Here is a 14,404-nt window from a genome sequence, read left to right on the forward strand (position 1 = left end):
ATGCCACTTTTATTCACCACCGTATTATCAGTACCTAGACTAGTACATGGCACATAGAAGTCCTAAATAAATGCACGGTGGATTAATGAATGAGAATGGAAATATATAAAATGAATCGAGGATATGTAAAGCCAAACTTAAACAAAAACTTAAATGAAAAGCCAATTTATAGTCCAAATTTGCCTAATAAGCAAATATGAAAAGCAGATTGATAAAATAGCATCAGGTTAAAGTAACCTGATTCATCCTCTAACACTGGAACTGTTCTTTGCAATGGGTCAAGACATATTCAAAGCCGATTAAGATTTCCTGATATAATTTGGATATTTGTCCCCTCAAATCTTCTGTTAAAATTTGATCCCCAACAGAGTCAGAGCCACTGCCGCTCTCCCTCTCCTCCCCTCCCCAGAGCCACCAGACCCTCAGGGTCTCTGCAGCCTGCCTCCTTAGCCTAGCCCGCCCCTGCCCCACCCCCACCCCCATGCCCCAGCATCATGCCTTAGAAGACCTTCAAGCAGCCTGCACCTTAAGACAAAGAGTAGATGTCTCACTTATCGGAGAGCAGCATCCAACTAGAATCCCAGTGATAATAGGATACAAGAGTGAGGAGCAGCTGCCTGTTCTGGATAAAACAAAGTTCCTTGTGCTAGCTAATCAAGCCTTCTTCCTGTTGGTGACTGGGCACAGAATGATGAGCGCCACCTCGCTGATTTCAGAGGTGTATGAGGAGTGAGAAGGATGAAGATGGCTTCCTATATGCCTATATGCCTATATGCCTATATGCCTCCCAATAGATTTTGGAAATTGTCACCATAAAACTAGATAAAAATGCATTTATTCTAGAAGTTTACACCATTACCAAAGAAAAAAAGGAGTGTTACCAACTGAGATGGATCAGTTTATCTAATCACAGATCATCAAAACATAGTGTTCCCACCTAGGAAGTTAGGAAGTTGTTCTTGTATTTAAACAGAAAAACTGAGCTCCAGATGAACACACTCAGGTCTAGAAACTATATTATTTAACCTAGACTAGCTTGCTTTCAAATTTTAGAATTTTTAAAATAAAATATTTTGTATTCTAAGTTACCAATAAAATAGATCTTCATTATTTTAATATTGTTTTCCCCCAAATAGGAACTTCCAATTCTAGCCGTAATTTAAAGGTATTCAGAGACACACTGAGTCTTCTCTTTAGGTTCACAGAACCTGCCACCTTTTTTAGAGGGGTTTTTACTCAACTAGAGAAATCTCTCTAAGAGGATCTTTAAGCACACATTGTGAAGCATAATCCCTCAAAATGCATATGCCATAGTAGTTGGCACAAGCGCAGGGTAAATGGGGTGTGTAGGAAAACAACTCTAGCCAGGCATGGTGGCTCACACCTATAATACCAGCACTTTGGGAGGCCGAGGTGGACGGATCACCTGAGGTCAGGAGTTTGAGACCAGCCTGGCCAATATGGTGGAACCCCGTCTCTACTAAAAATAGAAAAATTAGCCAGGTGGGGTGGCACACACCTCTAATCCCAGCTACTCGGGAGACTGAGGCAGGAGAATCGCTTGAACCCGGGAGGCAGAGGTTGCAGTGAGCCCAGATCACGCCACTGCACTCCAGCCTGGGCCACAAAGCAAGACTCCATCTCAAAAACAAAAACAAAAACAAAAACAAACAAACAAAAAAAACCAAGAGAAAGAAAAAGAAAACAACTCTGACTGTGAACTGCTGCTCAAGGTTCCTGATTCCTATCAGAAGTATACCAAAAGTCTATGCTCTTGCAAGTGTTCGACAGCTATTTGATTTGTTCTCTGGATAGTTACATACATAAAAACACCACCACTCAACAGGAAACTTTAATAATTCATAATTTTAGTCTAGTTTCTTAGAAGACCCCAGAGAAAAAGAGTGGCATTTCTTCTATTTCGGGTTTTGTCTGATCTAAGTGCTCAAACTAGTGTCTGCGTTGGTAAGGAACCCAGCAGTGTACCAGTGTCATTCTTTAGGACAGCCATAGAAACCATAAAACAGTAAAACTAAAAGCATAAAAATTAAGATGCACTCCCTTCTACCTTTTGGCTTATAGCTATGGATGATCCCCATTTTTTAAAGTGTGTAACTAAATAGTATTAAAAGGTTCTCACACTTTTATTTTTTATTTCATTTTATTTTATTTTTTGAGATAGGGTCTTACTCCGTGACCCAGGCTGGAGTGCAGTGGCATAAATACGGCTCACTGCAGCCTCGATCTCCCAGGCCCAAGGGATGGGATTCGATTGTCTCAGCCTCCCGGGTAGCTGGGACTACAAGGCACATGCTATCACACCTGACTAATTTTTTTGAAAGGTTCTCACTTTTTAAACAGTATTTCAGTAGTTCACTGTTAGGTCAAATGACCATCAGAATTCTCCCACCCTAAGTCCATGCCAGTTTTGGAGAAAACATAGCAAAAGGGGACAGGTGCTGTTTACAAACATTTTATTTCTTTGTTCTTTGAGACAGAGTCTCACTCCGTCACCCAGTCTGGAGTGCAGTGGCGCGACCTCAGCTCACTGCAACCTCTGCCTCCCGGGTTCAAGCGATTTTTGTGCCTCAGCCTCCTGCGTGGCTGGGACCACATTCACGCCACCACGACCGGCTAATTTTTGTATTTTTAGTAGAGAGGGGGTTTTGCCATGTTGGCCAGGCTGGTCTCAAACTCTGACTGCAAGTAATCCACCTACCTCAGCCTCCCAAAGTCCTGGGATTACAGGCATGAGCCACCATGCCTGGCTTTTATTATTTATTTATTTATTTATCTATTTATTTATTTATTTATTTATTTTTTTGAGACAGGGTCTCACTGTGTCGCCCAGGCTGGAGTGCAGTGGTGTGATCTCAGCTCACTGCAACCTCCACCTCCCGGGATCAAGCGATCCTCCCACCTCAGCCTCCCAAGTAGCTGGAATGACAGATGTGTGCCACCATACCCGGATAATTTTTTGTATTTTAGTAGAGATGGGGTTTCACCATGTTGGCCAGGCTGGTCTCAAATTCCTGACCTCAAATGATATGCCCACCTCAGCCTCCCAAAGTGCTGGGATTATAGACGTGAGCCACCAGGCCTGGCCTGTTTACAAATATTAATGTCAGGAGTTAAACATCTTCAAGTCCAACCTATGATAAAAGACCAATGCTTCCTACTACTTGCATGGGGTTCACTATTTACTTTTTCTCGGGAGTATCACAGGAAGATCACAATTACACCACTTTAGACTGTACACGCAGCAATTCACAACTTACTCCTGTGTGTTTAGGTGTATCTGGAAGACCTGTATCTGTTAATGAACATTGTTTACTGTCATAGAGGGGAAAATAAGATTCCTCTATCTGGGCCCTTGACTGATAATTAAAGGGGTTCCTGTTACCTGCTCTCCCTGTTACATGCATCTGTCCACTTGGCTAACTTTTAATATGTATATTTTTATATTATGTAAATTCTTAACAGGCCTCTCATTTAAATTATATACATCATTATATCTGACATTATTGTAACTACTGTACAATCAATAAAATTCCTATAAGAAACACTGCTTAAAACAAATATCATGCTGAGGGGTGACCTATATCCCACATTAGTTGGTGGTCATTTTATTTATAGGATGCTTAAAATAAATATATTTTAATGAACTAAGTTGAAGAAAAGCACAATTAAAAGCTATCAAAAAAACTGATGCCCAGTGTTGAAAGTGGGGCCAGGTGGGAGGTGTTTGGATCATGGGGATAGATCCTTCATGAATGGCTTGGTGCCTTCTCTCCAGGTAATGAGTAATTTCTCACTCTATTAGTTCTCACAAGATGTGATTGTTATAAAAAGTTTTGCACCTCCTCTTTTCCTGCTCCCTCTCTTACCACGTGACACTCCCACTCCCCTTCTCCTTCTGCCATGATTAAAGCTTCCTGAGTTCCTCACTAAAAGCAGAATTTGGTGCCTGCCTCTTGCACAGCCTGCTGACCTTTTAACCAAGTAAACCATTTTTCTTTTTAACTTACCCAGCCTCAGCTATTCCTTTAGAGCAAAGCGAAATGGACTAAGACACTTCCTTTCCTGGACAATTCCTTTATGGGTATGTTAGGGTTTGATGCTCTAGGTTTCCTGTTTTTGTGTTCCATGGCTGAGCAAGACCCCTTGTTTATGAACATGAATTCTTTTAAAGAATTACTATGCAATATATCATACACATAAAATGTATATGCCTAGCAATAAATAATAAAAAGAATAACTGGACACCTATACTCAGGATAAGATATAAATATTGCCAAGAATTTTTGAAGTTACATCTTTCTCAGATTTCAACCTTCTTCTCTTTTTGAAATTTAATCATTATCCTGAGTTGTGAATCAGTTACTTCCTTGCCTTTTTAAATGATGTTATTTTATATGAAAACAATATAGACTTGCAAAAAATTGAAATTATTGACTATCCTTGTTAATTGTTTTCACTCATCATTGTGTTAAAGATTCATCCATGCTCATGTATTCAATTCTAGTCTAGTCATTCTCACTTCCGTACATTATTCCATTATTTATCCATGTTATTCTTGATGGGCTTTTCAGTGGTTTTCAGTTTGCTGCGCTAGACTTTACAAGTTGCTATGAATATTGTTTACATATCTTTCTGTTACTATTGGCCTTGGAACCATCAATTTTCTTTAGAAGACTGTATACTTCTATTTTTAATCAATTTTGCATTTACCTTGCAATTACTCTGAGGGAAACTTTGTTTTCCTCATTCTGGCACTCTTAGTTAGCAGTTTACTGTAGCCCTTTGAAAATATGCTGACATCACCTTAGATAATTCATTCAGAGAAACTATTAAATTAACACAGTAATGCCAATTAACTGTCTCTGTAGAGCTGTTTTCTGTTCCTTAGAGGCCCCACAGAAGCCTCGGACATGTTCTGGGTGATATGTAAAAGATTTTATAGTTCTATGACATCACATAATTTCCTTTTTTCACAAAATTGTGTTGGTGTTCCCTAAGTATCTTAAATTGAATTAACTCTAAATAAATATATAGGAACTCTGGTGGAATAAGAAAAAAGGAAGTACTACTTCTATCTCAAATAGGTGAAGCAATTACTCATTTCAGTGTCCACTTTCAACTGATCAGTTGATTTCAGCCTTCATTACACTGAGGGTCTAGATTCTTCTCACTAAAGGAGCCTGCCAGATTTAACAAATAAAAATAGAGGACACCATGTTAAATTTGAATTTCAGATAAATAATAAATAAAATTTTAGTGGCAATATATCTAACGTAACATTTGAGATCTACTCATACTAAAAAAAGTATTCATCCTTTATCTGAAATGCAATTAACTATGCATACCGTATTTTATCTGGCAACCCTATATCGATTCTACTAGTTAGAGCACTCAAGGTTTCCCTCAAGCTGTTCGATTTAAGATATTTCTTGTATGTCAAAAAGTCACTAGCTATGGGACACTTAGCTGACTTTTCACTGTTCTTGCCTACATCTTCATTTTATAGAGTATATTACCTTCAAGCAAAACACTGAGAGGCTTCTAAAAACTATTTTGCTTAAGGAGGATCACTTTTGCTCATGGTTCTCTAATAAGGACATTTTCCAAGTTGCAGCAAGTTTCGATCTTCAAAAACCCGCAGCTACTCACAGTGTAAGATGCCTGTTGGGGTGGGGCTCTGGGCCTGGAAAAACTAGAGCAATCTGGATGCTGCGAGGAGGAGAGCAGGTAAGAAGCTTTCTGAACCTCATGGGATCCCATACTGGCAACTGCCTCGGCAGAATAGTTTATTGTCTCCTTTAGCCAATCAGATTGCTGTTTGATTGCCACGCGCTTACTTCCTTCACTACCATCAGTCCTAACCGCAGGCCAACTTTCTTCCCAGAGCTTTTAGGGGCCTGGCCTTTGCAGTTCCAGATCTACTACAGCAAACATCGTTCAAGATGTCCCACCAAGAGGGCAGCACAGATGGCTTACCAGACTTAGGGACTGAAAGCCTGTTCAGCAGCCCAGAGGAGCAGTCTGGAGCGGTGGCGGCGACAGCGGCCTCCTCAGACATTGACATAGCGACCTCAGAGCTGAGTGTGACAGTGACCGGAGATGGCAGTGACAGCAGGGATGGTGGATTCCCCAACGATGCCAGCACAGAAAATCGAAGCTCAGACCAAGAAAGCGCAAGTGAAGACATCGAACTTGAGAGCTTGGAGGACTTTGAGCATTTCCTCATGAGTGGTGAAAATTTATTCCATTACCCTTTAGTGGGAGAGGAGGAGACAGAAAGGGAGGAGGAAGACGAAGAGATACAAGAGGAGGGAGGGGAGGAGGAGGAAGAGGAGGAGGAGGAGGAGGAAGAAGAACAGCCTCGGGCGGGTGCACAAGGCAGTGGCGGCAACCATGAGCAGTATTCGTTAGAGGAGGATCAGGCGCTGGAGGAGTGGGTTTCCTCAGAGGTATCTGCCCTGCCCCGACCTCGCTGGCAGGTCGTTACTGCTCTTCACCAGCGGCAGCTGGGTTCACGTCCCCGCTTTGTATATGAGGCCTGTGGGGCAAGAGCCTTTGTGCAGCGTTTCCGCCTGCAATATCGTCTTGCAGACCATGTCGGCTGTGTCAATACTGTACACTTTAACCAGCGTGGCACCCGGCTGGCCAGTAGCGGTGATGACCTAAAGGTGATAGTGTGGGACTGGGTGCGGCAGAGGCCAGTACTGAACTTTGAAAGTGGTCACACAAATAATGTCTTCCAGGCCAAGTTCCTTCCTAACTGTGATGATTCCACTCTGGCCATGTGTGCCCGTGATGGGCAGGTACGGGTAGCAGAATTAATTAATGCATCATATTTCAACAATACTAAGTGTGTGGCCCAGCACAGGGGACCTGCCCACGAGTTGGCTCTGGAGCCTGACTCTCCTTATAAGTTCCTCACTTCAGGTGAAGATGCTGCTGTCTTCACCATTGACCTCAGACAAGACCGGCCAGCTTCAAAAGTTGTGGTAACAAGAGAAAATGATAAGAAAGTGGGACTGTATACAATTACTGTGAATCCCGCCAATACCTACCAATTTGCAGTGGGCGGACAAGATCAGTTTGTAAGGATTTATGACCAGAGGAGAATTGATAAGAAAGAAAACAATGGCGTGCTCAAGAAATTCACTCCTCATCATCTGGTTAATTGTGATTTCCCAACAAACATCACCTGCGTTGTGTACAGCCACGATGGCACAGAGCTCTTGGCCAGCTACAATGATGAAGATATTTACCTCTTCAACTCCTCTCACAGTGATGGTGCTCAATACAGTAAGAGATTTAAGGGACACAGAAATAATACCACAGTCAAAGGTGTTAATTTCTATGGCCCCAGGAGTGAGTTTGTAGTGAGCGGTAGTGATTGCGGGCACATCTTCTTCTGGGAGAAATCATCCTGCCAGATCATCCAGTTCCTAAAGGGGAACAGAGAAGGTACAATAAACTGTCTCGAACCCCACCCTTACCTACCTGTGTTGGCGTGCAGTGGCCTAGATCATGATGTCAAGATCTGGACACCCACAGCTAAAGCTGCCACTGAGCTTACTGGGTTAAAGAAGGTGATTAAGAAGAACAAGTGGGAACGAGATGAAGATAGCTTGCACCATGGCAGCCTGTTTGACCAGTACATGCTTTGGTTCCTCCTGCGTCACGTGACACAGAGAGGTCGTCACCAGGACTGGAGAAGTGGTGAAGCCGAATTTCCAGATGAAGAATCGGATGAGTCTTCCAGCACTTCAGAGACATCCGGGGAGGAGGTCCAAGACCGAGTGCAGTGCATGCCATCCTGAAGGCCTCATATCCAGTCCAGCTAAATGCCACCTAAGTACACTGGACTTTAAAATTCAGTTTGACTAATTTAGAATTGTCAATAGATTAATAGATTTGCTTTTTGTCTTCTATTTTCCATAATATATGCTGAAAACCGTCTCTTCCATTCCTTCCTCTCTACTTTCCTTTCTTTCTTCCACACATTCTTTCTCTCATTCCTTTCCTCTTGGTTTCTTTACGCCTCTTTTGTTACCCCTTATTCTTACATGAGTGCATACACAACTTATTTATGCCTCTTTTCCTTTGTTCCCTTATAGTTGACCTCTAAATTTTCTGAATTTTGCTGAAAGAATTAATACCCTTATTAGATGCATCTACTCAAATCTGACAGTCTGAAAACGGTTACCTTTTTACTTTTTTTCATCTTTAACAATTTTTTCTGAAGATCGAGTTCCTCAGTTGACCTGAAAATTTCAGAAATGTGTTTCTTCTTTAGAAGTAACATAAGACAAACTACAGTTTTGTTCTGTCAATACTGACACTTGGCCGCACACACACAGTCTCAGAAAAGGAAAAGAGAAGTAGTGTGTAGATTAATTCTTAACCCTTGGCCATACGCAGACACAGTCTCAGAAAAGAAAAAGAGGAGAGGTAGTATGTAGATTAATTCCTAACCAGATAATTCATCTCCTTAGAATAAATAACGTGGGATTGCATACATTTTCTGAATCCATATATTAATAATTTTGAAAAATTTGAGTACGCTGTAGCTGGTAAGAACTAAATTAAATTTGATCACATGACATTGTTTACTCTGTGCATTAAGTTTTCTTGAAGTTTTAAAGTTGGGAACTCCCACAGGGTTACCTTCCAGGAAGTCCTCCTGGGACAAGCATCTCCTATAAATGCCAGCTTACTGATATAAAAATCTCTCATATTTGAAAACGCATTCTAATTAACTTTTAAGAACAAGTTGCAATAAAGATTGTTTATACTTACACATAACCATTTGGTGTAATTGGTAGAAAAATCCTATTTGACATCCTCACATTGCTTAAAATTCTCTCTGCTGTTTAAATTGCTTTAAAAATTGTTTTATGCCTCATTTAACATAAATTAAATAAGGGTACTGGATGTCCAATTACTGCTCAATAAAAATATTTGTTTTTATTTTATATGTGTTATTTGTGTGAATGAATTCAGAAGATCACCTTGCCCCCAACACCCATGAACTATACCACACCATTCTTTGCAGACTTTTGGGAAAGAAGGACGTAATGAAACATCCTATGTCCTGACAATGGCTTTTCTTTGATAATACTTCTCAAAATGAGTATTATCTCTGTGTTTTGGGGAAAATGTAGAGTAATTTGCATAATGAGATTAGAATTTAGAAAGGAACGTAATGACTGAAGTTCCTGCTCACTGAGATCCAAAGTTACGGACAACTGCCCGGGGGTCTAGGAGCCTCAAGAAGCCCCTACCAAGGTCTGCTGTCAGGAAAGGATCTTAAGAGTCCCAAAAGAGAATTTATGGGCAGTAAGAAGAGTGTTATAAACTAGAATTCCAAGTTTGGGGCACCCCATATAACTTTATGGGATACATACCAGCAATAATATTAACAAAACATTTTTAAAAAATCATTTGGGATTTCAAGTGACAGTGTGAGCAAAAGTGAAAGCAGATAAATTACGCAGTTCTTTTTCCACCTGCTGTTTAGAAGGTCTGCCTCTGGGGGATTTATATTTTGCTCACTTAACTAAACTAAAACTTTACTCAGAGTTCCCTGAATGGTTCTGAGATTGCTTGTGCTACCAGAGGCATTTGGTAAAAGATTTGGGAGGCAAAGGTAAAGTAGTAGCCACATTTGTTTTATGCTCAGAAAGGTGCTGCCTCAGCTCATGAATATTTTTGCTTATATCCTGACTTACCTTGGTGTGGGGCAGCAGCTGGGCCCACAATTGCTCCAGTTCTCCCTCATATCTTCCTCCTTCTTCACCAGCTCCATAAAAAAGAACGCCCACTTTTTTTTTGGCAGGACATTCATGTCATTGAAATTGGAGGTTTGGAGGCAGTGAAAGATCAACATGGGTCCCAGTCAGTCCTTGTGAGCCCCAGATATTCCTCATGGATTCCATTTATCCTTGCTTCCTCTACTGTGCATCATCTCCTCTTCCTGACTTCCCTGCTGACTTCAGGTTCCGGCATATGATGCAAAGACAAAAGCCTCACTGAGACTGATTAAGCGGTTTCCACAATTCAATAAGGCCTAGACCCTATTATAAGTCCCTTCTTATGTGTGTATCACCCCCATGGGTGTATCATCTTGTATTTGTTCAATCAGAGTGTTTGTTTCTCTGATTGAACCCTGACTGATGCAACCTCCCCCACATACTTTGGACTGAATAAATCCCCTGGTTACTTAAACTTGGATATTTGCCACCTGGAGGAATTATAGATCCCTAAAGGGAGAAGTTGAAGTTGATACACACACACACACACACACACACACACACACACACACACACACACACACACACATATTCTTATATTCTCAGTGTGAGCTGAGCTGAGACCCGCTGAATCACTCAGAAGTGGCCCAGTCCTGGGAGCAGGAGAGAAAGGGAAGGATGACATGGTAAGAATCCCATTCTTCCTCAGTGCTGGGGAGCTGGAGAACACCACCTCCTTCTCCTGGCCTGCTCCAGGTTCTAGGAAGGAGAGCAGATGGAGTCTCAGGCCTGTGGCTTCCTGTCTACACTGCTGCTCCCTGGGTTGGAGGGTAGCTAAGAGATCTGGGGAGGGAAGGGGAGAGAATCGGGAAAAGATGTTGATCAAGAAAGATGACAACCAGGGGTGAGGGCTAAAAGTGAATCAAAGATAAAACATCACTGGCCAGGCGCAGTGGCTCATGCCTGTAATCCCATCACTTTGGGAGGCCAAGACGGGTGGATCACGAGGTCAGGAGTTCAAGACCAGCCTGGCCAAGATGCTGGAAACGCTGTCTCTACTAAAAACACACAAAAAATTAGCTGGGCGTGGTGGCACGCGCCTGTAATCCCAGCTACTTGGGAGGCTTAGGCAGGAGAATCGCTTGAACCTGGGTGGCAGAGGTTGCAGTGAGCCGAGATCGTGCCACTGCACTCCAGCCTGGGCGACTCCAGAGCAAGACTCCGTCTCAAAAAATAAAATAAAAATAACAAAGATAAAACACCACTGAAAAAGAAGAGAGGAGAGAAACAAAACTAAAATCCACCCCAAATCCAAACCTGCCTGGAAGAAAAGAAAGTCCTCTGGTCTCATAGAGACATTATTTGGCAAGACTGGCTTTGCTGCAGGAGCGCCCAGGCCTCAGCCCAGCCCTGGAGATGGGGGACACAGCCTCTACACCTCATCCTAGTCCTGGCGGGGGGGCAACTTCCTCTTAGTCATCCTCCTTGGCTTCCTCTCTCCCTCACTCTCTCTCTCCCCCTGTCTCTGTCTCTCTCAATGAATCTGATGTAGTATAGGCATACTTTGTTTTATTGCACTTCACTTTATTGTGCTTTGCAGATATTGCTTTTGTTTTGTTTACAAATTGAAGTTTTTTGGCAACTCTGCAATAAGCAAGTCTATCAGCACCATTTTTCCAACAGCATGTGGTCACTTCATGCCTCTGCCACATTTTGGTAATTCTTGCCATACTTCAAATGTTCCTTATAATTTTATCTGTTATGGTGATTTGTAATTGATGATCTTTTCTTTTTTTTCTTAGACAGTCTGGTTCTGTTACCCAGGCTGGAGCGCAATAGTGCAATCATAGCTCACTGCAGCCTCCTGGGTTCAAGGGATCCTCCCACCCCAGCCTCCCAGGTAGGAGGGACTATAGGCCTGAACCACTACATCTGGCTAGCCTATTTTTTACACAATTTTGTTAGAGGTGGGGTCTCGCTGTGTTGCCCAGGCTCTTCTGGAACTCCTGGCCTCAAGTGATCCTCCTGAGCAACTGGGATTACAGGCAAGAAGTGATTGGTGATATTTGATGTCACCATAGTAATTGTTTTGGCACACCATGAACTGTGCCCATTATAACATGATGAACTTATTCAACCAATGTTGTGTGTGTTCTCAGTGCCCCACCGATCAGCCATTCCTGTGTCCGTCTCCCTCTATTATGGCCTCCCTTTTCCCTAAGACACAAGACTATGGAAATTAGGCCAGTCAATAACCCAACAATGGCCTCTAAGTGTTCAAGTGAAAGGAAGAGTCATACGTTTCTCACTTTAAATCAAAAGCTAGAAATGATTTAAGCTTAGTGAGGAAAGCATCAAAAAACCTGAGATAGGCCAAAAGCCAGGCATCTTGTGCCAAACAGTTGGCTAAGTTGTAAATGAAAAGGAAAAGTTTCTGAAGGAAATTAAAAGTGCTACTCCAGTGAGCACATAAATGATAAGAAACTGAAACAGCCTTATTGCTGATATGCAGAAAGTTTGAGTGATTTGCATAGAAGATCAAACCGACCACAACATTCCCTTAAGCCAAAACCTAATCCAGAGTCAGACAGGCCTTAACTTTCTTCAGTTCTATGAAGGCTGAGAGGTAAGCAAGCTGCAGAAGAAAATTATGAAGCTAGCAGAGGTTGGTTCATTATGTGTAAGGAAAGAAGGCATCTCCATAACATAAAAGTTCAAGGTAAAGCAACAAGTGCTGCAGCAAGTTATCCAGAAAATATAGCTAAAACCATTGTGTTTGTATGTTGCATTGCTATGAAGAAGTATGTGAGGATGGGTAATTTGTAAAGAAAGGTTTTATTAGCTCATGGCTCTTCAGGCTGTAAGAGCATGGCACTGTCATCTGCTCAGCTCCTGGTGAGGTCTCACGGAGCTTTTACTAGCGTCAGAAGGTGAAGCCAGAGAAGGCACATCACATGGCGAAAAGGGGAACAAGGTGGCAGGGGGTGGGGGGAACATACTTTTAAACAACCAGAACAACCAGATCTCATGTGAACTCAGAGTGAAAACTCACTCATCACCAAGGGGATGGTGCTAAACCATTCATGAGTGATCTTCCCCCATGATCCAAACACCACCCACCAGGCCCCACCTCCAACACTGAGGATTGCATTTCAAAATAAGAGTTAGAGGAGATAAATCTTCAAATCATGTAATTCCACCTCTTGTCCCCCAAGTCTCATGTTCTTCTCACATTGAAAAACACCATTACGCCCTGCCAATAGTCTCCAAAAGTCTTAACTCATTCCAGCATCAAGTTCAAAGTCTTAAGTTTCATCTGAGACTCATCTTCCACCTATGAGCCTATAAAATCAAAACAAGTTATTTATTCACAAGATACAATGGTGGTACAGGCATTGGATAAACACTACCATTCTGAAAGTAAGAAACTGGCCAAACGAAAAAGGCTATAGGCGCCATGCAAGTCTGAAACCCAGCAGGATCGGCATTAAATCTTAAAGCTCCAAAATAATCTCCTTGACTCCATGTCCCATATCCAGGGCATACTGGGGCAAGGGTTGGATTCCTAAGGCCTTGGGCAGCCCTATCCCTGTGGCTTTGCAGGTTGCAGCCCCTGTGACTGCTATCACGGGTTGGAGTTGAGTACCTGTAACTTTTCCAGGCTCAGGATGCAAGCTGCCCATGGCTATGCCATTCTGGAGTCTGGAGGGCAGCAGCCCCCTTTTCACAGCTTCACTAGGCAGTGCACTGGTGGGGAGAACTCTTTGTGGGGACTCCAACCCCACATTTCCTTTCTGCACTTTCCTAGTAGAGTCTCCCTGTGAGGGTTCTGCCTCTGTGGAAGGCTTCTTCCTGGGCACCTAGGCTTCCTCATACATCCTCTGAAATCTAGGGGAAAGATTCCAAACCTCCTTCACTCTTGCATTCCATGCACCGACTTGACACCACGTAGACACTGCCAAGGCTTATGGCTTGCACCATCCAGAGTTGTGGCCTGAGCTGTGCCTGAGACCCTTTGAGCCAAGACTGGAGCCAGAGCAGCCAAGATGTGAGGAGCAGTTTCCTGAGGCTGAGTAGGGCAGTAACACACTGGGACTGGTACCTGAAACAATTCTTTCCTCCTAGGACTCTGGGCCTGTGATGAGAGAGGCTGTCTTAAAAACTTCTGAAATGCCTTCAAGGCCTTTTTCCCATTGTCTTGGATATTAGTACTTGGCTGCCTTTTAGTCATGCTACTGTGTCTAGGAAGTGGTTGCTCTGCAGCCTGCCTGGATTCTTTCTCTACCACAGGGCCAGGCTGTGAGTTTTCCTAACTTTTATGCTCTGCTTCCCTTTTAAATACAAGTTCCAGTGTTAAGTCATTCCTTTGCTCCTACATCTGATTTAGCTTTTTAAAAGCATCCAGTCTTCTAACAGGCTTCTTGAACACTTTGCTGCTTAGAAACTTCTTCTGCCAGATATGGTAAGTCATCGCTTTTAAGTTCAAACTTCCACAGATCTCTAGGACATGAACATAATGCAGCCAAGTTCTCTGCTAGGGTGTAACAGGATTTACCTTTACTGTAGTTCTCAATAACTTCCACATTCCCAAACGAGACCTCATCAGCATGGCCTTCACTGTCCATAATTCTATCAGCATT

The 14,404-nt window shown here is 42.6% G+C and overlaps 1 protein-coding gene across 30 annotated transcripts in view; it reads left to right on the plus strand.

Annotated features, from left to right (window-relative positions):
• The window catches only part of DCAF8L2 (DDB1 and CUL4 associated factor 8 like 2), a 164,631-nt gene extending 155,644 nt beyond the window's left edge, over positions 1–8,987 (plus strand). For all 30 annotated transcript variants that reach the window (XM_055375432.1, XM_055375434.1, XM_004063939.4 and 27 more), the window contains one exon: positions 5,906–8,987. In XM_055375432.1, coding sequence (XP_055231407.1) covers positions 5,964–7,832 — 1,869 coding nt within the window. In that variant the 5' untranslated portion in view covers positions 5,906–5,963 and the 3' untranslated portion in view covers positions 7,833–8,987. The remainder of the gene's footprint in view (positions 1–5,905) is intronic.
• Positions 8,988–14,404: the final 5,417 nt, after the last annotated feature.

The sequence above is a fragment of the Gorilla gorilla genome, chromosome X (assembly GCF_029281585.2).
Source record: "Gorilla gorilla gorilla isolate KB3781 chromosome X, NHGRI_mGorGor1-v2.1_pri, whole genome shotgun sequence".
Classification (NCBI taxonomy): domain Eukaryota; kingdom Metazoa; phylum Chordata; class Mammalia; order Primates; family Hominidae; genus Gorilla; species Gorilla gorilla.